This window comes from Arvicola amphibius, chromosome 13 (assembly GCF_903992535.2).
Source record: "Arvicola amphibius chromosome 13, mArvAmp1.2, whole genome shotgun sequence".
Classification (NCBI taxonomy): Eukaryota; Metazoa; Chordata; class Mammalia; order Rodentia; family Cricetidae; genus Arvicola; species Arvicola amphibius.
The window spans coordinates 25,367,333-25,394,034 of NC_052059.1; the positions used below are offsets into that span (position 1 = coordinate 25,367,333).

General features: G+C 34.1%; 1 protein-coding gene across 4 annotated transcripts in view; it reads left to right on the forward strand.

The window, feature by feature from the left end:
• Pcdh9 (protocadherin 9) overlaps positions 1-26,702 on the forward strand; it is an 842,435-nt gene that overhangs the window by 523,776 nt on the left and 291,957 nt on the right. For 2 of the 4 annotated variants that reach the window (XM_038310379.1, XM_038310380.1), the window contains one exon: positions 10,547-10,748. In XM_038310379.1, coding sequence (XP_038166307.1) covers positions 10,547-10,748 — 202 coding nt within the window. The remainder of the gene's footprint in view (positions 1-10,546; positions 10,749-26,702) is intronic. The other 2 variants (XM_038310381.1, XM_038310382.1) reach the window with 1 other exon arrangement.

The window sequence follows — 26,702 nt, forward strand, 5'->3', positions numbered from 1 at the left end:
ATCTTCATGCAGCTCTTTGAAATGTGTCTGTAAAAGCAACACAATTGATTTAAGCCTAAACAGAAGGTAAAATGTTTCCTTAAGGATATCTCGGAGTGTTCCTAATGTTTTAGCTAAGAAAATAAGAGGCAAACATGATCGAATATTACAGTAGATGTGTGAATGCAGAAATATTTTTGAAATACGAATAGTTATGTACAGAATTTTGCTTAATATATAACAGAATAATCAGATATATACATAAAATAATACTGAATTAGTTTATCAATATATAAACAGACATACAAATTATGTTAAATAGAAATAAATTGAACACACTCATAGCAGAACTGTCATATTCTAAATTATTTGAAACTGGATTGAAGTATCTTTTCTTTTTAATAAAACCTGTGTAATTTCCTTCCTTGTTAATTTTTCAATTTACTTTATTATCTAAAGGATTGATAACAGAAAATGTGTATACACTCTACAGAAGTCCCTCATATGTTCTTTTTTTCTGAACAGTTTGTACCATTACTAACATGAAGACCATGATTCAAAATTGTTGTCATTTTTCTAAGATTTATTTATTATTTATAGAATGTTCTGCCTGCATATGTGCTTGTATACCAGAAGTGGACACCAAATCTCATTTTAGAAGATTGTGAGCTACCATGTGGTTGCTGGGAATTGAACTACTCAGAACCTCTAGAAGAGCATTCAGTGCGTTTAACCTCTGAGCCATCTCTCCACCTATAGCTCAGTTTCATAACTATTAAAGCTTAAATGAAAATAATTCATTATATTGTGATATATATGTATGTATGTCAGTATATATGTATGTATGTATTATGTATTTATGTACACATGCACACACACACACACACACACACACACACACACACACTCTTAGGCTTTCCACTGCTGTGTCAAAACTCGATGACCGAAAAGCAAGTTGGAGAGGAAGGGTTTATTAGACACTTCTTCACCTTCTTTTTGTCTTTTGTTATGTGATGTTTCCTGAGAACTGGTGGAGTGTTTTGTTTGTTCCATTTAAGGAAGAGAATTCAACAGACAATTGTTCTCAACGCTCTGAGTAATTATAAGTCTTAGTTACTATGGTCCATTGCAAAATAAAGTTCTCTCTGACCGAAGCGGGCCACAGTTTCAATGTATAGGAGTAAGTAAAATGACGTAAAAGGAAATTGATGGGTACGACATGAGCATTTAGCAAAGCAACAGCTGGAAATTTCCTACTGGGATATGTGACTTCAGCAGCTTTATTTTTTTAAATAGTTCCCCCCTTTTGTTGTTTTTTTATAGTGTAAGGATAGGGTTATAGTATAAGATATGAATATTCTCCTGAGTACTGTTTGAAAAGTGTTTGATTACCAACATAGTAGCCCTACCTTTATTGTCCCAGTGAATACATCTTATAATGTCTCTTCTACTATTTCAGTAGCATGCATTTACAATTGCCGACTATGATAATTTGACTGAAAAGGACAATCTAAGCTTCTAACTTATACATCATTTTAGAAAACATATATTTGAAGACTTAAAATATAAAATTCTGGAGTTGTACATTTTAAGTGAGAGCCTGAATTATTTTTCATAAATTCTTACACATAGGCTAAATTATAGTGTAGTGTAAATTCTACTTTGTTGATGAACTGTTTCTTTACATGATTTATTGTGAAATATAGTCCACAAAGAACCCTAGAAAAATACAGAAGGCCTTTCTATACATACTTGTTGCATCTCAGACTCAAATTAATTTATACTTTATTGTCTTTGAAGCATTGCTGAAATATTTGTAGCTTTACCATCTGTATTGCCGTGTGCACTTTAGAGTACATCCTTTGTGGGCATTTTCTCTACATTTTAAAAATATTTTAATTAAAATATAATTATATCAACCACTTCCTCCTTCCTTTTTGTCTCTCAAGCCCTCCCATGCTTTCAAATTGGTGGCCTCTTTTCATAATTACTATCTATCATATAAATACACATACATATACATACATACATACATACACACACATGCACACACACACACAGGCAGAAATATTTAAATAAAACCTCCTGAATCTGTTTTCGTTGTCTGTGCAATATATTGTTTCAGGGCTTACCACTTTGTATTTAACAACCAAATAGTAGTGTTACCCCTGAGATATGTTAATTCTCCCTCTAAGAAGTCATTAGTTACCTGTATTTTTTTCCCAGTGGTGGTTCACCTGCGCTATTTCTCCCTTTTCTCATTTGTACGTTTATTAATATTGCTTCTGTTAGGATCTTATGTAGTCAGCCTAATCTTCCACTACCCTCTTTCCTGGTGTTTCCTGAGCCTTAAGTGCAAGCTGAGTAATGTAGATATATAGAGAGAGACCCTTACAATGTACCTAGTTGTTGTTTATAGAATGGTGTCCATATACTATGCAGTGATGTTTATTTGATGAGGACTGAGAGCTGTACTTACTTTGGTTATAAGGATAAGTGGTAGAATATATAAGAACTGCATTTATTTTCCTGAGTATTTCTTATTATTTTATAGACTCAACTAACATTTAAATAAGGTTCTACATGCAGAAGAACTCAACACATGTTTGAATCCTGTATTTATGTTCGGGGATACAAATTATCCCCAACCAACAAATACCTGAGATTGGCGACTCAGTAATGTTGTCCAAGAGAAGATTAAAAAGCCACAGGGCAAGAAGCTATTATCACTGAGATGTAGGAGTGATTTTTGTTTCAAATATGTGGCTCAAAATCACAGTGACTATCTGTAATAAGAGTGGTATTCTTTTTATTATTATTTGAAATAAAATCCAGCTACTTAAACTGTTCAGAACAAAGACTATTGAACCCAAGAGGAAAGATATATAAAATCTTGCTCATGTTTATTTCAGCTAGCTCAGTGTCTGTTTTCTTATGATCATTATAAGACTTTGATACTAGCAGAGTTGGTGATATGATATATTTTACAGAGCACACAGACATAAAACATAATTTCTACAGCTTATAAAATATCTAGACTTTATATTGTACCTATTAGTATTTAACAACACCTTCAGAAATATTTATATAATATTTCTATATCTGAAAGTTATTGTTCAACCTGTATGTTGGAAAATTTCTTGTAGAGGTTTCTCAGATTTCCTTAATTCTAAACCTCTTGTGAAGTTTATAACCATTCATCTCATCTTATTCAACCTTCAGTATTACTGCTAAATTTATGATCCAAAAAGAACATTCTCCATATAAACTGAGAAAAGATTGAGGTTGATTTAAATGTATCAAAAGCTATGAATGAAGAAGAGGACTACTGTTCAAATTCTCCTTTTTTTTAATAACTACACTTAATGCTGTCTGTCTCTAAAGTACTTTGGGACATCAATTTACAATGATCCTCAAATACAATTTTAATGCCCAGTATTATCATTATTACCTGTGCTCCATAAATTACAAATGATGAAAACAACAAAACAAAAACATATATTTTAACTATTGTAAAAAATAAAACCAAGCCGGGCGGCGGTGGCGCATGCCTTTAATCCCAGCACTCGGGAGGCAGAGGCAGGCGGATCTCTGTGAGTTCGAGACCAGCCTGGTCTACAAGAGCTAGTTCCAGGACAGGCTCTAGAAACTACAGGGAAACCCTGTCTCGAAAAACCAAAAAAAAAAATAAAAAAATAAAAATAAAAATAAAACCAGTATCTGTGGAGATGGATCATTCCTAAAGTATCTGCTAAGCAAGCACAAGGATATGAGTCTAGAGTTCCCCAAACCAAATAAAAGCCAGTGACATACATGATGGTGGTTGTATGTTACTTCAGAAACGGGGTGGGTGCTTAGGCCATCCTGAAAAGTATAGTCAGGAAACATTTCAGTAACAATTATCTTCAGTATCAGTGAAAGACTCCACAAAAAAAGTTCTGCCTGAGATCTTTACATGCAAACACAGCTACACTCACAAGTAAAATCAACACACACAATACAACACCCACATCAAACCTTAAATAACAGAATATAATCAACTAGTTAAAATAAAAAATATGAAACCCTGAAGATATCTTAAATAACATCACCCACACTCTCAAAACATCACAAAGCCATACATTTCAGTATATTGACGTATAAGATATATTCTAAACTCTATAAATTATTATTTTAAGTACTAACTATTATTTTTTTCTTTTGTTTTTTATCACTTTTTTGAAGACTCTATCATAAATAAAAGTAGAAAGAGAATTAAGAAAAAAAAAGCTGAGATGAGTTCTAAACACAGGATAGTATCAGACCCAAATTTTGTTTTTAGCATTTATAGGTCAGAAATATATTTTAGTAATCTATCCTTAACCAAAGAAAGAATCTCCCCCCAGCCCTTAACTCTACATTTCTGCTAGTGACTTACATAAGTTTACTTTAATAACACTTCTAATTTACTATAATTTCTAATTAAATTGGTGTAATTATCTTGTATGCTGATTTTGTAACTATGATGAGGGTAGCCTACTTTGTCACATGGGTTTGTTTATACTAGAAAATGAAATTGGAAAGGACTCTTGCTGAGTTGTTTTTCTGTACATATAATTTATAGATGCAAAAATTCTGCTTGTAGATTCAGGAACAGCTGCTCTGGTTTAATGCAGTCGTTTTATAGTTTGAATGCTCTGATAAAATACTACATTCCTACTTGGCAGCATTTAACTGTGAGAAATGGGTTAAGGGCATCTCAGGTAGCAAGAACTAAAAAATATAAGCAACATCATATCCCACAATGTGACATGTTTAATCCTTTCTCTTTGGTTTGACCCTGAGGGAACATGTCTTCAACCAAAGGGTGAAGTCAGTTTAAAACTTTTTCTATTCTATGGCATCCTAGTAGGGAAAGCTATGTAAAAGAAATACTTCTTTTGTTTTGTATTTGTTTCAAATATTTAAATTCAAGCATCCAGCCTACACACCCAAGGAATTCAAAGAATGTAATTTATTGTGTTTCTCAAATATATAAAATATTTTTGAGGAGAAATAATACCTAAATTTCTCTCATTAGACCAGAATCAAATGGAAATAAAATTTAAAGTATAGTAAAAATGCTGCTGTAGGCCATTTCCATTAGGGTTTTTGTCAGTAAGAATCTTAAAAGTTATGCCCAATATGTTACAAAGTCCATAAAATCAGAATGCCCTTCCTTTCTATAGTTCATTTTACAGTAGTTCATTTACATATTAAAGAGATCACCTTTAAGTTAGTGAGAGTATCTCCCATGCATTTTAAAAGTTTTAAAATAAAACAGCTAATTGTGGAGTGAGTTAGAAATAAAAGGTGGCAGTTTTAACTCCAAATGAAAGAGTGTATAGCTGTATCTAACAAATTGCTTAAGAAGAGAGCAAATACAACACAAGTAAGCAGCTCATTTTCTCTACCAATATGACTTTAAATGACCAGAAATCATACGCTTTCTTTTTTTTTCTATCTTTAGGTTTAATAAATTATTATTATCATTTTTTATTTATTTAAATTTTTCTTTTCTTTTTTTAAATTTTTATTTTTCCATTCAATTATTTACACTTCCTTCCCTTCTCCCAATCTCCTCGGGTGTGGGGGAGTAGGCTTAATAAATTTAGTTATAAAAAATTTGTTCTTAATTTGTTGAATCATCAACATCCACCTTTGATTACTGCAGTTTTTACACACTTTTCCCAATAAAAAATTAAATATTTTCCTTTCTCTCAAATACTGAAAGATGTGAGTGTTGAAGAAGGAAAAGAGATTGGCGGTTGGTGGTGTTGCCACCCTTTTATTTGCTGTCTCGCCAACAGGCCAGCACGATGCAGAAAGAAAGAGGACCTTAGAAAAGTGCTTGGCTGGCAGACTAAATAGTCCCCCTGATGGTCTGTCTGTCCCATTTATTGTGCCAGAAAAATGCCTCGTTCACTTACATGGACTCAGACTTACTTTTCTTTTTTTTTTTTTTTTTTTTTTTTTTTTTGGTTTTTCGAGACAGGGTTTCTCTGTAGCTTTGGAGCCTGTCCTGGAACTAGCTCTTGTAGACCAGGCTGGTCTCGAACTCACAGAGATCTGCCTGCCTCTGCCTCCCGAGTGCTGGGATTAAAGGCGTGCGCCACCGCCGCCCGGCTCAGACTTACTTTTGTATTGTAAGTTCATAATGTATCAAGTGTCTACATTCCTCTAAAAATTACCCAGTTCTGATATCATTGAGAGTTCCTGATGTTCTTATCATTCTCTAACTCTTAGTTACAAAAGTCAAATGACATGTAAAGTAAATAGTTTTTGTCATACTTGCAACAATGCTAGCCTACTCTAACACTCTATATTACTCTTCTAGCCCATGTTTATTATTGTTGTTTTTGATTAACAATAGATTTAATTTTATGTCTGGTAACTAGTGTGGATTATTTTGTCACCAAATACTCAGAAAATACTTCCCTCTGTTTTTCCATGCTTAGGTTATTGTTTATGAACACAATTCATTGTTCTGATGGAAGAACAATCTGATTCTTGAAAAAAAAATGCAGTGAAAGTCTCCTATTCATGGAGTGAAATAATTGTTCAGTGAATAAATTAATTAATATTAGGAAAAGCTTTTTGAATGAGCTTATATTATGTGAACTTCACTCTAGTTTTCTGGTATTTAAGACAACCACTTTATCTTACTTCTTTAAGAGAAAAAAAATATGATAGGTGAGAAATTTGTGTTAAATCACTAATTATTTGCAGATTAAGTATAGTCCTAAATTCTTCATAGGTGTGACTGTTTTATTATAAGTACTTCCAAAAGAAAGTAGAAAGTTAGTTCAATGTAGCAGTTGTATGTAATTAAATGAACCATTATAAAGTAATTTGTGCTTAAAAACCTCTACCTTATCATCTCTGGAGGGATTCCTTTGAATCTTGGCTTTTAAAATAGCTCCTTATACTTGATACTGGACACATTGCAAACCACAACTGTAGAAGTTCTCTTATAAAGTATATTTAGAATCCTCTCTGAAGATTTATCACGTTGATTTATATTTTTCTAGTGTTAATTATTCAAGTACATATAGTTTATTACACTGGAATTGAGTCTATGAAATTCTATCAAAATCCGTTTTGTGAAGAGAAGTGCGGGTCTGCACTGTCCTTTGCCGCGTTCTTATCCCTGGAGTTTCACTCGAGAAGAAGCTCTGCTTGAGCAGGAGGATCTGAAGCAGCACCTGTGACAAAAGCCAAATTCTGGGAATCACGTGTTTTTCTTCTCAATGAAAATTACCTTACTTAATTTTTGGAAGGAAAGAAATCATTGTTAAAACTAACTAAATGATGACAGAACCATACATTTTAATACAATGTACTTTTTGGGGGGGTTTTTTCAAGACAGGGTTTCCCAATGTATTTGTTTCAATGAGCAATTACAACTTTTTTTTTTTTTTTTTTTTTTGGGTTTTTTTCGAGACAGGGTTTCTCTGTGGCTTTGGAGCCTGTCCTGGAACTAGCTCTTGTAGACCAGGCAGCATGTTTATACAACTTGTATTATATATCAGAAAATCTTTTTCTTTGATTATTTCTGACCTTACAATGTTCCTATTGAACAGACAATATTATATTTTCATCAGAGATAAAGTAACTCTAACTGAGCCAGAGCGTAAGGCCTAACTTAGAAGTAACAGATATATGGTCACCTGCTCTACTTCCTCAGGTCAACACTTACTGCTGAATCCTTAGCAACAAACACAACTTCTTTTCATAACGTACCACTGTTCTTCTCTTTGTATTGAAATGTATTCAAATCCAGTCTTTGTACCTGTATTGTTCATTCTGACAGTGATATTCCTGGCAACAAATGAGTAACATGTATGCTTGATCATTTTTCTTCAACCCATGGTATCCACTTACAAATTCTTAGTGCATGTACATTAACATCCTACCCCTCCATAGACTAAAAAAAAATTACACAATTCTGTCAATAAGTTTTAAACAGCTTTGGATTATATTAGTTAAGAAATTTTAGTTTATTATCATTCAAAATTACAGTATTTTGTTTAAAATAAAAAATAAATTTGTATTTACTAATTTGCATTACTAATAAATGTATAGTTCAAAAAATAAAATATCAGTGCAATGTGTAAAAGATGGAGTCTAACAAGCTCAACATAATAGTGTTAGAAGAAAATGTTTTGTTATTCTATGTAATTATTTTCTAATGCATAGTAAATGCTCAATAAATAAATATACATATTCATATTGTATGTATTAACATATATATACATATATAACATATAACAATAAGATAACAAGTATCTTATTGAAATAAGAGATAACTGATTATGCATATGTTGAGGAATATTTATTGGGAAAATAGTATAATTACAGCAACATAATGATTTTCTTCCAATTGTCACAAAGGTAACTTTATCATCTATGAAATACAGACTCCTTTATGTGCACGATGCATTTGGAGGTTATCAGATAACAGAGTGATTTATTTCTTAGCTTTGCCTTGTGCTTTTATCCCTTATTAATCAGGTTATAAATAATTAAAAGCCTATCCGAGTTGACACCAGTGGACTTTTCTCTTGGACAATCATGTTCAGAAACATGGCTGACAATCACGTCTAATGGCCAATGGGTTACATCCCCTTAATATTCACTTTTCATGAAAAGATTATAGTATATTTAGACTGTTGAAATATGAACAGATAAGCGCTCTTTCCTTGACAGTTAAAATTCAATTGAGAAGAAACATAGCAATAAATAATGTAGCATAGGATTTGTTTTAGAAAGTGGGATTCAGCCAGGAGTTTCTTTCCGGGTCTGGCTTGCTTTTGTATAGCACTCACCTAGACATACACTAGAACCTTTGGAAGAGGTGTGATTCTCTTCCAACAGTAGAGTGTAAAGGGGAAATGTGCTACATCAGACACAATTAGTAATTTTTATGATTATAGTCTATGGGATGTTGGTGTCAGTTCATTAAAAATGTACTGAGCTATCAACTCATTTCACATAGGCCATTGAAAAGCAATAAAATGGTATCAGCTCTTCTCCAGGATGACTTTTACCTGGATTTGAACCAGTGACTCATAGAAAATAAGCTGTGTTCTATTGCCAGTCTATAAAAGCATTTTATATGGCTGCAATGCACCTGCCTCCTGCATTTTCTCTCAAGCAGCATTCCCGTTTCTTTGAATATATCCATAAATTACCTCTTGAATAAACAAATATTAGAATCTAGGAGATGGTTATATTATGCACATTATTTACATTTTGTTTATTTCTATGAATTATTAATGCCATCTAATCTCAATAAAAGTATTCATGTATAGTACTATATTGGAGAGATTTTGACTGTGAAGGAACGGAAATTTCTTTTAGTACAATAATACTCATTTACTAACATATGTAATTCCCTACAGTTTACATTTTCACCCCCATGTAACTGCATATATTTTTATATTTCATAGGTTATATCAGACAAAAGCACATTGACATGAAAGCTGAACTCTTTCTGTGTTAGAATGCAGACTTTTATTGTACCGAAACACGGACTTTCACTGAAGTAACTTTAAGTACATCATAGCTCATTTCTTGTGCTGATACAAGATACGGTGCAAAGCATTTTTATAAATACATTTCTACAGAGATATCTTTAAAAAAATAGGATAGCAGTAAAGCCTGAGACAGTGATTGAAATAATTCATTAGTCTCTTCCTCTCTGTTTTTCTACAGTTTTGAATGGCATCATTTCTTTCAATATACATCAATTTTGTATTAGCAATTTCAGTTAATTATTTCTGGACTTACTTTAATAAAACATAAACTATTGCCTTTTATGATACATTATTATTTGTATTATGCTATTCCAAAAATTTGAGGGTAAATTCAGAAGTCAGCCTATAAAATAGCAATGATATAGGAACTTTGCTGACTGGATCACTACCCTGAAAGTATCCAGAAGCAAAGTGCCTAATCAAGAAACTTGAAATGTTGAATTAACGAATTATTTAGTTCCATGACGCAAATGAGTCTGTGTATTTATTGGGAATTTCTTAAAATTTTTTTCTCATAAGTGTGTTCCCTTGCTTTTTTTTACATTTAATCAAGATTTTACATTAGGTTTTGTTTGTTTTGTTTTTTTTTCTGTTGTTTGTTTTTTTGGGGGGCGGGGAGAGGTGAGAGATAGGGTTTCTCTGTAGCTTTGGAGCCTGTCCTGGAAGTAGCTCTTGTAGACCAGGCTGGCCTTGAACTCACAGAGATCTGTTATCTCTGCCTCCCGAGTGCTAGGATTAAAGAGGTGCATCATCACTGCCTGGCACTTAACGTTAGTTTTATGCCCTTAAATTATTAAAGATGGACATTTATTTTGGTAATTTGCCAGTTGTATATTACCTAGTCAATGAAAGTGATGAAGGCTGACTCTTCCCTTTATTCCCTAGCCTTGCATACTTTGGGTTTGTCCTGTGTCGTTTGCTATACTTGTTGGATTTGTGTTCTACAGAGCATGAACGTTCTGCCATGGAGAATCTAGTGTTAACTGCATGTCCTGTGATCTTCTTTGTAGTCTCAGCGCCGTGTTACCTTTCACCTCCCGGATGGCTCCCAGGAAAGCTGCAGTGACAGTGGTCTGGGAGACCACGAGCCGGTGGGTAGTGGAACCCTGATCTCACACCCTCTTCCTCTGGTTCAGCCACAGGACGAATTCTACGACCAAGCCTCTCCGGACAAGAGGACCGAAGCAGATGGCAACTCGGACCCCAACTCTGGTGAGTCCTCTTCCTGTCTTCATAGCCTGCGGCTGTTCTGGTTGGGTAGTGTGCTGGTCACCCTGCTCTGCAAAACAGGGACAGTTGGTTGTGCTTGCTGGTTTTATTGTTAGATGCATTGAAATAGATGAAGTATGGTCCGTTTGATAGGTTGACCTTTAGGTGGTATGCGCCAACATGATGGCTTATTTCATGAGCCATCAAAAGGTTTTAAAATGTGCACATATAAGTGAAAGGCAATATTTAATGGAATACTCTGTGGTGGCAAAGTGGTTACAGCACAAGCATTTAAAAGTTCATGACTTAGACTTCATTGGAATATAGTCAATGAGAAGTAATATATACGTGTGTATGTATATATGTAAATATTATGTATGTATATATTCATTCTTGTGGAACACTATCTTCTAAAGAATTCTTTAGAAACAACACAAATAAATAATGATTGAATGTGATTAAGATCCATCTGAGGAAAGGATATGATTTTAAATTTTTATTTATGCTTTGAGCTTTGGATAATTTGGTTGTGTATGGGTAGTTTTATCTGGTCTAAACCCAACATCCTCCAAAGAGCTATAGCTAACCTTGGCAATCGTTCTCAATCCCAAGCCATTCCTGTAGAGGGACTTCACCCTTTGCTTATAAAGGAAATCGTGGGCAATGAGAATGATTTCCATATTATTTAATTTTTTTCATTATAATGATAATGAGAATGCTCACTGTAGGTGAGCCCATAAAGGTTCCTAGGCAGCAATATTAGATAAGTCTTTGTATGTTTCTCTAATTCTTTTTTAAAGGAAGGGAAATACTGAGTAATCATAGTAAGAGGACATCCAAACCAGAAAGGGAACAACAACAAACGAACAAACATTATACACACTCAAGACTCAAGACAGACTATCTTTCCTGCTCTTGAAATGGCTTCACATTGGCTGGCTAGAGAAGGAAAGGGAGTTAAGTTGACTTTCCCATAAATCTCTGGCTACTTAGCCCCTTCTGCTGCAGACATTACTGTGCCTCTGGCATTTCTGTGTTGTAGCACTATCTGGAAGCGGTCACAAGCTGAGACAGGCTTTCTTAACAAGTTCCCTTCTGGTAATTCAGCTCTCATGTTCACTTCCTTCCACAGTTCTGAGTTGCCTCTCTGTCTAGGCAGAAAGATCTGTGTACGTTCTTCCTCTCTCCGTCTTTCCTGCCTGAACCGTGCCACTGCCTATACAGGCCTCTCATTAGGTTCTTTTTTCACTAGCAGCTGTTTTATGTGTGCAGTTACATCACATTTATCCGCAGAGGTTACCATTTATTCCAGGAAATCTAGTAGAATCTGAGTAAATTGTATGCCATCATTTTCACGATGTGTGTTTGCTTTGTAAGTGCATTTTTTGACTTCAAATATCTAGAGCCGATGAACTCAAAACCTTTCATCAAATTAAGTTTGAAAGAGCTAGATAATCACTTATTCTCCGTGCATTTCTTGGCATGCTCACTCTGCGATGTAATGATTCTAGCTTGTTCCATTGAGCAACATTCCCCAGGAATTTTGTGGAGGTGATGGGGTAGGTAGAGCTTCTAAGAACTCCTTGCAAACAATTCATGTAATCTATAATTAGCAGTAAGCTACGACTTTATGCAGTAATTTTGAATTCCTTGTGTGTAAGTATTTGGCTGTTCTTGTCTTTGAGTCAGAATCAAAATCAGCACAGAAAAACACAGTTTAAATACACTGAGACACACAGATGTAGCAGTTCTCTGTAGTATAGGCAATGCACTCTGTACAAATATATTTAAAGCAGCAGTAATAAATAAAATTCCAGGTGAAGAGCTTAGACATGCCTAAGAGCTTTTATCAATTTTGTTTTGGATAGAATAATGAAATCCTTTAGAATCACACACAGGATGACAGAGGGCAGTAAGCTTAATTACTGGGTTTTAAAAATTGATGAATATGTGGGTAAATTTTCTACTTAGCTAATTGAATTAGAAATTTAAAAATATTCATCTAGATGGGAAAGGCAGCTTTTAGGCTATATTATCTACTAAGCAAGATGATAGTTATTTTATTTGTCATAGAATTATGTGTCTGTGGTCAGTGGTCAGTCAGAGTGAACTGAGAAGTTTATTATAGGAAAATATAGCTAAACTACAGAATATATTTCATCACTACTACAGAAGTTTATGTACACATAAATATACATATTTTTCTTTTTCCTTCTACAAGCAATGATAATTATTACAGATATATTTGTAGGAAAGTTAAGTTTAATTTTAAATGTTCACTTAAATATGAATTTGAAACAAAGTATGTTTGATGTTATGAAATATTAATGTTTTGTAGGGCATTTTTTATCAAAAATAATTAGTAATATTTATTTTCTCTTTAATTGCACTTCTTTATTTGTCAAGAGAGACTGAAATACTTAAAATAATTTGAAGAGACCCTAGTTCATTCACCTATCATTTCTTCTGGTGTCACTAAGTATGTAAATCCAAAGAGGAAAAGTAGTATATAAAACATTTGCATGCTACTGATAGTTGATGAATTGATTTAGCCAAAGAGTGAAGAGTTGTCTTTTGATACTGCCGGACATTTTTGTTACTTTTTCTATACATTCTCCTAAGTAGACCCATAAAGTAAGTCACATTTGAGGGTTCCAATAAGAGAAAAAAGAGAGGGGGCATTTTATCAAGGTTTTAAAGTAGGAAATAGCTAAATTGCCCTTGGCCAGGTCTTTATTTAATATGTCATGCTACTCACACAATGACTTTTTTGTACTTTACAAATGAACTGGGTCAGCTGCCAAGGGTGAATGGACAGAAGGTTCTAAAGCTGGGAAAAATGCACATTTCAATCCGACTCAAAGTGGTCATCAGAAGTTTTCATTTTTTATTATTTTAAACAAACTTTTGATAGCTATAAAAAAAATCAATGCCCTAGATAGCTTGAGCATTCTATTTGAGATGGGGATTTTACCCAGGAGAATGGTGGTCAGTAAATTGCTTTAAACAAGAAGAAACAGGACTTCATGGGAGAATCAGTCTTGATTCATCCCTGCTGGCGAATTAGACAATTCAGGTCAGCAGTGAGTAGCCCTGGGAGTCAGTGGTTCACTTGACCCCCGCTACCAGACTAAAACTACAAACTCCTTGTTAGTGCCTAGAGCAGGGTTCATTAGGATACACTGGAAATGTTAAAAGGACAAAACAAGATCTTAATTGTGCTAGAAAAATACCATGCCCCATCTCTTTACATTATCTAGTCACCGCTCTGTAATTAACTTTGAGGGATTAGTGAAGTGTGGTGGAGAGACGCCCGACATACTAGTCAAAGGCTGTCAACTTCTCTTATACCTCAGTAGTTCTCTTTGTCCACGGTGACTCTTCTTTCTGGATTTTTAGACTTTTCGAAAAGCCATGATTTTCTAGCAAATGAATTAGAGAACACGAGCTTCAGAATATGATGACACTTATTAGTCTTTTTGACTAGAAAAATCTCTGTATTTCAAATATAGTGGTCTTTATTTTAAAACATTTATTATGATTATATATACATAGTAATAACTTTTATTTTGCATTTTCTAATAAATTAAAATGAACCATTATATCTAGTAGAGTATTTGAAAAAAGTAGATTTTAATATATGTTGTTACTCCTCCTAAATACATATTGACAACTTACAAGCATTGAAAGGATTGTTTTTTTTTTTTTTTTATTTGTTCATTTTGTGTTGTGGTTTTTTTGTTCTTTTTGTCTTTGTTTTTTGAGACAGGGTTTTTCTGTGTAGCTTTGGAGCCTGTCCTGGAACTAGCTCTTGTAGACCAGGCTGGCCCCGAACTCACAGAGATCACCCACCTCTACCTACCAAGTGCTGGGATTAAAGGTGTGTGCCACCACTGCCCAGTTATATTTTTATACCTAAAGGATTGTAAATATGAATCTTTATTTTTCAATGTATTTTTGAGATTTTGACCCACTATATTTAAAATTTTACTTGATTCTTGGTTTTTGTCAGTAAGATCAAAAACTGAAGAATCTTACATGTGCTCTAATAAGGATATAAAATATATGTCAAAAGCCATTGTGTTAAAGGACTGTTAGTATCACAGCAGATCATAGAGCATTAGAAACTGGTTGCAGTGAAAATTTTGAGCTAACTGAGACATACTCTTGAACAGAATATTAAGAGCTTGGATCTGGCCTGTTTGTACTGTTTTCCTAGAGCCTTGGATCATTTATCACCCGTTCTTCAATGTGATCTGCCTCTTTGTCAGAGATACATAGCTACTGTTCTATTTTTGTGATTAAACACTGTGGTCATGGCAACTTTAGTAAAAATGATGTTAATTGGGAGTTTTCTTTCAGTTTCAGAAGGTTAATTCATGAACATCATGGCTGGTAACATGGGTGGAAGTCAAGCAGACATGACTCTGGGGCAGAAGATGACAGCAAACATCTTATCCATAAGTTGAAGGGAGAAAAAGTGTAAGGGACCAAGAAACACTGAAGGAAGACCCCAGACTCACATAGTGTGCAAGAACTTACAGTGGCTATTTCAAAATAGCCAAACACATTCCAAAAGTAAAGTTTGCAAAGTATTGATGGGTTCTCTAAAACGTATCTAGGAAAGTCTTCATTGCATGAGGTATGGATCTTAATTCACTAATTTATATGTACTGGAAATAAACCCTTTAGCTTTCATTGAATATTTAAAATTATAATCTGTTTTAAAATCAAAATAGATTCTTCTGTAATGCAATACATCCTGACCAATATCCCCTCGATCTATTCCTCCTAACCAGCTACCTTCTGTACCCCTAGATCTACTCTCCCTCTGTTTCTCCTCAAGAAAAAAAAAGCCTACCTCTAATAGATATCAACCAAACAATACCAAACAAGATTTTATAAGACAAGGCAAAAGTGGTCTCATATCTAGGCTAGGCATGGCAACCCAGTAATTGGGAGCAGGCTAAAGAGACAGACATTCTCCCACTCCTACTGTTAAGAGGTCCCATAAAAACCCCAAGCTAACAGGCATAGCATGTACATATAGAGGATCTGATGCAAGCTCTTGCAGAACCCATTCTTGTTGCTTCAGTTTGTGTGAGCCCATATGAGTCCTCCTAGTGGATTCAGTGGGTTGTATTATCCAGGTAACCTCCATTCCCTCTGATTCCTACAATCTTTCCTGCCCCTCTTCTATGGGGTATACCAAGCCCCAAGGGGAGGACCCAATTTAGACTATCTTTTTTCATAATGTCTGGGTGTCAGACTCTGCACCCACTCCTACCTGCTTACCCATTTGGCTGCAAATTTCACGATGGCACTTAAAAAAAAACACTGAGTAAGTAATATTTCATTGTGTAAATGATAATCTTGACTTCACTGTTATGACCAAAACATCACTTCTTTCTCCCCAGTTACAAATTTTCAAAGCATGCCTAAAGGGATTGAAGATTGTTACCCTAATGTAATCAATCTTGTTTTGGGTCTATTGATTCATTTTATTCAGGTATTTCTCAAGTGATACCACTGTTTCTTGATGACGCCGGGCTTACAAGAGCTGTTGCAAGCTGTCAGTACATTGTATGGAAGGGAAGTGTGCTTTTGAGAAGTTGTCTTTGAATTCTATAGCCAGATGCCAGGGAGGGCTATCACTCAGGAATGTATTGCCTCTTTGAACCACCACAGTAATCAAATATGAACAAAACTGCCAGTTTCTTTGAATCTTGCATAGCTGACATCATACAGAATTTTTCCTATCTTCTTCCTGCTATTCCTTTTTATGACTTATTAGTGTATGCTAATTTTCATACACGTTCTCTCTTTGTGTGTATATATATGTATATATATATAATGCATTTTTATCAAATTTGATACACATTTTGTTCTTTCCAATTCCTCACCTATCCTCCTCTCAACTTTATGTGCTCTATTATTTAATATTTTCCATTAAGTCCATCTAGTACTGTTTACACATCTCTTAAAGTAAGAATGATCTCTCCGGAAGTCTAATTTCCAAAGAAAACAAAATTCTCCATTTCCTAGCTACTATCAATTGTTAATAGTACCTCATCTCCTAGTAAGACTTCAAGGCCTCTTACCCTACCCACATTGCCACTTTGATTTGGTGTTATGCATTCATTCTGTGCTGATGTGAGATTTTATGTGAAATGACCCTTCTGTGTTCTGCAATCTGTTTCATGGTAAATATCTACTACTATTGGTTTTAGACCCCATCCTTCAACTCATTCTCAGTGATCCCAGAACCCTGGGGAGAAGAGATGAAATATAAGTGCTCCATTTTGAGCTTAGCTTTCTCATTCTTTTGTTCTCTGCATGTTGTATCAATCCCCATTTACTGAATAATAATATTCTCTCATAGGGTGTAGAGTATACTTATATATGCATATGAAGCTAATAACTTAGCAAACTTATATTACTGTGATTATTTAGCTGAAAAAAATAGCATCAACTTGCTCCCTAGTGCCTTTCCCCTTTCGGGTCATAGATTTTGGCTTACCTAGCAATACCAAGCATGAGTTTGCCTCGCGCAGAAAATCCAATCATGAAGGGGTTGCATGTTCTGATAATATTCCTGCTAGTGCCACAGCTGTACCAGCAGGCAGATTTTCTTCACAACCATTTCAGTTGACTACTCCTAATATCGACAGTTAGGGATTCCCCCTGTTGATTTTCTCTCCCTCTCTTCCTCTCCAATTCTTTCTCATTCCTCCCTTCCTCTGCCTCACTGGAACCTCAATTTCTTTCTTTCTTATTTTTAACTCTCTCTTTTTTTCTTATTTTCCTTAAATCCTTTCACATTAGTAGCATGAGAAGGCAAGGTTATTGGTTTATGCTTGAAAAATCTTACATAAGTTTACGAAAGCGCCCAGGCATTAAAAGCTATGGAGTGTTGTTTTAAACTTACACATTTTGTCTCATTCTCATCTAAGCAATGAATGTACCCCAGTAGAGATGTTTGGGAAGAGAAGAGTAGATAAATAGATATTTAAATAGAAAGTTTATACAAATAAATAAAAAACACATTACTGCCAGAAGACATGTGTACAATTGTATTTGTGCAGATTGCTAAAATAATTTTGTGGTATGCTTGGAAATTAGTTCATGTGTTATTGTAAAAGTTATAATAAAATAAGAGTTTCTTATTTAGAATATATTTTAGAACACTCAAGAAAACACATATTTGTTTATTGTCAAACAATTCTTCCAATAAAAACACACATACTTGATCTTAATATCAGTTCATACAATTAGGTGTGAACCTAGAAACCTCTTACACTGATCAGTAATTTGGTTTCTTTTTTCAGTAATGTTAAAAATAAAAGAAGCAATTATAGTCATATGGAAAGTTGGTGGACTTTTTAAGCTGAGTGTGTGTCTGTGTCTGTGTGTGTGTGTGTGTGTGTGTGTGTGTGTGTGTGTGTTCATGTGCCTGTGTATTTGGGAGCCCTTATTTGTGTGAGCATACATACATTATAACCAGGTTGTGGAAGCCAGAATATGACCTCGGGTGCCTTTTTCATCTTTTGTCTTATGTGATGGAAAGCCTAGGTGTTGTTTGATGTGTCTATGCCAGGCTACTGACCCCTGATTTTCACAGAAGTAGAGGGGTGCATCTTCACCTGGCTTCATGTCTAGTAAGTTCTTAGCCAGAGAGGCAGTTTTCCAGTCCCTGTACTTGATTTTGACTGCAGTTTGACTGAACTGAGATTCGTTGTACATTTGATAAAGTGATATTTTAATTATAGTTTTCTTAAAAGGCAATTCTCATTTGTAAAAATAAGTTAGAAAATACGTGGCAAAATACATGCCATTTAGAATTTTAGTAATCTTTCACAAAACTGCTATTGCTATTAAGAACAACTATAATATTGAGCCTAAAATAATCAATGAAATATTTATAAAAGGTAGAAAGTGTGAGATAACTAATTTTGTTATTCTATGTCAGTTTAAATGATTTTATTAATTCTGCAGATGCAGATACTCACAGCACACATAGTCTGTGCCAGAAGGCACATAAGACTGAGGTGATACAGTAAAAGAAAGACTGCAGACATAAACATGTTAACAGTATAGAACATAACTTCATAATCTAAATAATCTAAATCTCATCATCTGCAGGTCCATTCGTAAATATAAGAAATCTGTGAAATTTGTCTTGTATGACTGTGAAATGAATATAAAGCAGATCCTGTAAGTCACAAAAGAAATATTGTTTTTAATGAGATATTGGATATGAATAGTATCTAATTAGAATAATTGCTTATGATAAATATACAGTATTAGCTTTTTATGACAGTAAAATTATTGAGTGAGGAAAAGCATAAGGAATCTGCAGATGAACTTTTATTTTATGGAATTAGCAAAGTATAAATAGTAATTCTCTAATTGTGTGGTGTGTGTGAATATATATATTTCAGTGTGGTTGTATATCTTGATTATTGAGGTGTGAGTGAGTATGAATGTGGGTTTGTGTCTATGTAGTTTGCCTTTGTGTAGGTGTATGTGTGTATAGGTGTTTGTGTGTGCCTAGGTGTAAGGGTACGTGTGTATGCCTGTGCATGTGCCTGTGCGGGGGTGTTTATATATGGGTGTGTGTGTGTGTGTGTGTGTGGGTGTGTGTACGTACTTGTATGCCTGTGTCCATGTATATGTGGAAAAAGAACAAATTCTGGCTTTTGTAGAGACCATGTCTGATTTGGCAGCATTGAAGATTTCACAAATTTGTGACCTGTGTTAGTGTGGTAAACTAATTTTGTCTTGAGAACTTTGATTTAAAATTCCAGTATGGAACTATTAACATCTGTGACTCTTCTCTATAAAATTAAATGGAATTGTAATTCAATAGATGCTCAATAAATTCTTCAATTAGTGGTTTGACTACACAAATCATTATATGTGTGTGTGTATGTGTGCGTATATTATTTAAAAATGTGTTGTAAGACAAACTGATACCATATTTTTTTCCTCATTTTTTATTAAAAATTTCCATCTTCTCTCCTCCTCCTCCCCCTCCCCTCCCCTCCCTTCCGCCCATAAACCCCACTACCTCCCTCTCCAGGCCAAAGAGCCATCAGGGTTCTCTTCACTTTGTTAAGTCCAAGGTCCTCCCAAAACCCCCTAAGTCCAGGAAGGTGAGCAACCAAACTGACAAGGCTCACAGTGAGCCCGTCCCTGCTGTAGAGTCCAAGCCCATCGCCATTGTCCTTGGTTTCTCAGTCCTCCTCCACCGTCAGCCACATTCAGAGAGTGAATTCTCAACAGAAGAAGTTCGAATGGCCAAAAGACAATTAAGGGCATGCTCAACCTCCTTAGCAATCAGGGAAATGCAAATCAAAACAACTTTGAGATACCATCTTACATCTGTCAGATTGGCTAAAATCAGAAACACCAATGATAGCCTTTGCTGATACCATATTTTGAATGTTATGGATGCCATAATAATGTCTAGTTGGGTAAATGAGACAAAGAAGAAGAAATGTATTTCCAGGCAAATGCCTGTGTGGGTTATTAAAAAATGTATACAGTAAATAAATTAGTGACTATGAGAAGAAAACCCAGGTTATGATTTATATTTTTTCTTTAAATTTAAAGTTTGAAATAATGAGCAAAAGTATCTAAGGACAAATAATATTATTCTGAATTATTAGATAAAAAGGGGAAATGTAAAACGTGAATGAGTTCTGGGGAGTAATTGCAACAATTTCAAGAGATAGGAACTAAGTCAGACAGGTGGTCTTGGGGTTGGAGCAGTGATAGAGAGCTGAAGAATGACGAAAGACAGAGAAATTGTCTAAATGAGGGGAAAGCACACCGTTGATTATCCAATACCAAGTGGTCAGTCCTGTAAATGCACATACAAATAACATTAGAAAGACTGAGACTATATATATATATATATATATATATATATATATATATATATATGAATATGTATCAAGCCGGGTGGTGGTGGCGCACGCCTTTAATCCCAGCACTCGGGAGGCAGAGGCAGACGGATCTCTGTGAGTTCGAGACCAGCCTGGTCTACAAGAGCTAGTTCCAGGACAGGCTCCAAAGCCACAGAGAAACTCTGTCTCGAAAAACCAAAAAAAAAAAAAAAAAAAAAAAAAAAAAAAAGAATATGTATCAAGATGCATATGCATATATTCATGTAAAATGTTATATATTGGAATATGTATATATAGATAAATATACATATACATATATTCATGTAACAACAGAAAATAAAAAAGATGTCAGGAATTTGAAAGAGAGTTAGAACCGGGCACATGGAATGGTTTGTAGGAGAAGGGAGGGAACAAATTTTGTAATTACATTACAAACTTAGAAAAAGAGGAACTAGAGGTGAAGAAAAGGAAAAGAACAGTTTTAATTTCAGGACTTCCAAGACAGCTACAGGCAGATCTCTGTTATTTGTAGGCCAGCCTTGTCTACATTGAGATTTCCCAAGTTAGGCAAAGCTACATGATGAGAGCTTTTCTCAATAAATATGTAAGCAAATAAATAAGTAAATAAATAAACAATTTTTGAAAAGATCAAAAAATAAAAACTAAAAAATCCCCCCAAAACAACAATAAAATATTATTAATAATTATTAGAGCCGGGTGGTGGTGGCACACGCCTTTAATCCCAGCACTCGGGAGGCAGAGGCAGGCAGATCTCTGTGAGTTCGAGACCAGCCTGGTCTACAAGAGCTAGTTCCAGGACAGGCTCCAAAGCCACAGAGAAACCCTGTCTCGAAAAACCAAAAAAAAAAAAATTATTAGAGATGCTTTGAGATATTTAAGTTAATGTATTGTTAATTACACAGTTAATTACATAGTAAAATGTGTTTTCTTTAGTGGCATACTACTACAGACTAGCCTAGGTCCTACTCATGGTGGACTTCTAGGTATTGACATATTTAGTCGATTTCAATAGTGAGAAAAAAGTATAGAAAATGCAAAATATATAAATTAACTATTGGAGGGAAATTATGTTGAAAATATTGTAATGGTGATTTTGAAATAAAATGTACATTATATATGTACTATAAAACAAAATTCTCAACCCATTTGAATTTTGTCTTTAAATCCTTTTTATGTTCACTGTTTCTGAGAGGAGGTTCTAGAAAAATCACAGTTTATTAAAAAGTAGTAAAAATATTAATTAAAATGCGTATTATTTGTCATTCTCAAAGGAAACAAGACTTATCTCTTTGTGAGTTAAAAGAAATCACCATGGTATTAATTCTCCAGTGCATATTGTTTTATTAATACTTCTTTTTAAAAGAGGCTCAATAAGATAATCTATGAGCTAATGTAGTTACTTGATACACTAACAGGAATAAAAACTTTTCTACAGAGTTTTAAATTTATTAATTTTGGGAATGATTTTATAACAACAGAATAAATTTGGTGAGTATTTACAATTTTAAATAAAAAGCCATTAATATTTTCATTTGAGATATTTTTAGGTCAAATATCACATATTACTCTCATAGAGACATCTGTAGAGGAAATACGCCTCCTAGTGTAATGTTGGGGAAATTTCAACTTAGGTTGCTGGGTTGTGTGGACTATTATTTATCCCTAACTGTTGTCATGGGATTGCTTTAAAAGGCCTAAAGAGTTAAGCAGACACAAGAGCATTTTGTGTAATATTCTAGGGAAAGAAAATGATCTTCCTAACTTATTTTGGTTTAAAATAACTTGAGTATGCTTAAAGTGTAAGACAGCAGTAGTTCAGTATCTACTAAAATATAAACAGCATATGGATCTAAGTAGCTAATAGGAGAGTAAATTTCATATTTCTTAACCCTAACAAGGTCATCATAAGAATAAAGGGAAAGGAATTATTACAAATTTTTGTAAAACCAAACAAATATATTTGATTTCATTTGTATGTGCATGCATCTGTAACAAGGATTATTGCATGTGACTATGCAAAGCTCTGAAACAACTTTAAATATTGCAAGAAGCTGCACTACTTTTCTGAAACATTTCAACTATTCGACTGCTATCCTGAAATGAATTTCTACTCGTAGACTGAAATACATAAAAACTGATGTCGCTGGTAAATGCAGTTATCCACGCTGTAATAGGATTATAGAGGCATTGCCAGAATACTATCATAAGGTACTAGAGGACTCAAGGACTCAGGGACCATATTTGCCCACCAACCAATGGGAAACTGGTCCTTGAACCATTTCAGAAGAGTGAGATAAAGGGAGGTGCTTCCTAAGAGGAGAACAGTTCCATCACATGAGATACAGTATGACAGGAAGCTACTTCAAGAATTGTCTACTATCTACCTACAGGTCAGCCTGTTCTGATCTTGCTGTGCAATATCCTACCAATTTACATTACTTTGCATTTCTTATTAATCTTATCATAAAAAAATACACACACAGGAATGTCAGTTAAGTTTGAATTTCAGATTGACAGACAGGTATTTGTTTATAGTTAGTGCAATATTGTGATGTTTCTTATAATATATGATACATACGTAAGTGAAATTATCTATTGTTTATCTGAAGTTCCAAAGAAATTGGGCATCCACACTTTAACTAGGGAATTCACATTTTACACATAGTTGTTTCTATGTCCAGAAAAAATTACCCTTCCATCCTAGAAGTTCAATTTGTAGATATATTCAACAAACTATATTAGTTGATCTACCACAGAATCGTGACTCTAGTGTTTTCTTATTGCAAACATTTTGTTTGAGTCTTTTTATACACTATCTTTTAGAATTTTTATGAACACATTGAATATGTATACTATGTTTAATTTTAAAGATTAAATCTAAAACTGACAAGGTCTAACCATACGCAAAGAACCATTTGTAAACCTATCAGATGTCTAGAAGAGAAAGAAAAGGGAGATTTTGTGGTGTGCTGTTCACTATGCTCCAACTTCTTGCCAAATGGCCATAGCAATAGAATTATTTGAGTTTTTGATTTTTATCTTACTTAAACAAACTCGATTTAAAAGTATAATTTAACATAAGTTGTCTAAGTTTTGTATATTTTAGTAAAGATTTACTAGTAAATAAATAAGTAGTAAGATTTACATATTTTAGTAAAAATGGCTTTGAAATGTGACATAGAAATGATTTAATATTCTGTATGATTGACCAAAACATCAGCAAATACATTCCGAAGTATATTTGGATTAAATATCAGAAAAATGGATGACAGACTCCAATAGACAAACCTATAGTTGAATTTGGACCTTTTAAATTTCTTCCTACCAATTATCCAAAACTTTTTAATGTTTTATAATTCAAAATGAATCATCTTAAAAGTCAGTTTGCCGAATGAAATATACTGTACAGTGTGTAAATTTGACATTTGATGTCAGCAAATTAACTGCATGGTTGAAACAGACATAACAATTTCTTGTTAATTGTTCATTATAAGTAACAAATTAAACCATGAGATTCCTAAAGTGCATGTATTGGTTTTATTGATTTGATTTTAATTCTTTTTCTGTTTTAACATGAATATGGCTGATCATTCTGTTGAAAACAAAGCAAAGCCAAACAAAACATTTTCCATTAAGAATACCACAAGAAAACCTAAAAAGCTTTTAAATTTTTCCATGGATGGAAAAGGAAATTGCTTCAGTCGAGGAAGACGGTACATTATCTTCTGTGCATTATGAGATACAATCTTTGCCTAAGCACAGTATACCAATTGTGAAATCATTCCAGGGACCAAAATAGATGTTAAGATCCTACAAAGCAACAAGTCACAGGTTAGAAAAGGTGCTATTTTATCACAGGAGTGGCACTTCATTGGAATGCTTTCTCAAAGGCCTCATTTTATGGGAAATATATTTTTAAATTAAGTCAAAGTAGGTCCTTATTCAAAAGAGGATGTTGAGTTCTGATTTAAGCTGCTTAGGCAATAGCTATAGAATATCCAACAGTAACTCTTCAGTAATCTTTCCTAAGTCATAACTATTGTGTGCTGGAAGATTATGATTTAAAATAAGAAGTTCAGGTATTTTGAGCCAGAAATATCAATACTCCACAGGCAGTAAAATCTTGACATAGCAGTAAGTAGCATAATAAAAAGGGAAGAGAAATTGGTCTATATTCTATCAATTTTATGTCTTTCTAGCACAATCAGAAAGCTTTTTGGTACTTTACTTCATTTATTGTTCAGGAAGGGTATGAAGTATGAAAGTATTTTACCCAATGAGACCCTGAAAACACGTGCTTCAGAAACAGGGAAATTGAGTTTGACTGAGGCCCTGCAATTTCCAGCTGTGTTGTGAAGTCTTCCACTCCTCCCTTTCTCTATCTCTGGCTCGTTCAGATAAGAATGTACTTAGAGAGATGATGCTAGGCGTATTAGTAATAATCTAAAGAAACTGCAAGTGAGTAAGGTCTAGCTGACACAGAAAGCCATAGATGTTAACCAAACTGTTACTAAGCAAATAAATGCTGCCTCTCTTTAGCGGCTCAGTGTCTGCTCTTCTAATGTGATTATTCTAATCAGAAAGGAATTGATAAGCAGAGGTAATTTAAATAAAGACCTGTGGGATATGAGAAACTAACAGTCTGCTAAACTTTTTAAATTAAGAATAATTTAGTCTGTTCACACATTTTTATTTACGTCTTCTAAAAACGAAGAAAGTATAATGGTTGGAAACCTCCAAAATATCCCTGATTAAAAGATAACTTAGCTAAAATTGAATAAATTATTTAAAAATTCAATTCAGGAACTATTAAAAATGAAAAGGTATAAGAGAACAGTAAATTTTCATTAGGAGTTTTCAAAATAGATGTCCCTCTATTTCTTTTGTGTTTGTCTTCACATATACAATTCATAAATTATTTACTTATGTTACAGTAATAGATACTTGAGTTAAAATAATTATAACCAGGGGTAAGATAAAATTACATAAGATAACTATAAAATAAAATATTCACTTCTATGTTAAAAACAATTTAAGTCGGTAAAAGAAGAAATATTGCATTCATAATCAGTTTATGCTATATTCCAAATATTTATGTCAAAGCGAAATTTTATGTTTTGTTTGGAACAAGTTTCAGTTTTCAAAATATTGTTGACTTGCTTATTCACTTACTCAAAAATTACCTGAAAGCGTTCGTTACCTGGGTTTTGACAGGAAGCTTAGCAGGTACCTCTTTTGCATTTTCCTGAATTACTTGTGAGTCTAGAGTATAGTGCTTCCTGTGTCTCCTGTGGGGATCACATGGCACACCCCACTCTACAGGAAGCCGCATCACTCTGAGTTATTTAACACACCCCAAAACTGGGTTGTCATTGCATGGAAATGTGCAAGTAGTACAGGAGAGATGGTAGGAGATCACTAGCACTGCAGGGAAGTCCTGAACAGTATGGTTTTAGTTCGAGACAGTATCATGTTTCTGCCTGTGTTTAGTACTGACAGGTATATTTTTCTTCCTTCCATAATTCAAGACGCTGATTTCGATGTATAAAACCTTTTAAAACTGTTTGCCATCTGTTATAGAAGCTATTATTCTCTTTTGGGGTCTTCTAGCGGTGTGGAGGTCAAATGAACGGCAGCCTAAAGAGTCCCTGGGTTTGATTCCGGGCCTGAATGCTGCCTGGAGTGCCTCCTGCTTTGGAGAGGTTTGACAGAACTATCTTCTATTAGCCTTTAGGGTGAGGTTCAAATTCTGTCCATTCCTTCTGCCTCTTTCCTGGCACTATTAGTTTGGGGAATTGGAGGATTGAGTAAGCGATGTGGCTTGCCCTCCTCTCATTCACAGCATCTGGAACAAAATGTTAACCGTCATGCTATTTCTCAGTGCTGGGAAAGCAAAGCTTTTTTCTTGATATTAACTTTATCTCTTTCTCCACTGATCAGAGAAACATTACAGAATTTATAATTATAATGTAAGTAGAAATTATAAATATGTACAAGGTTTGGATGACTCATAATAACTGTACAA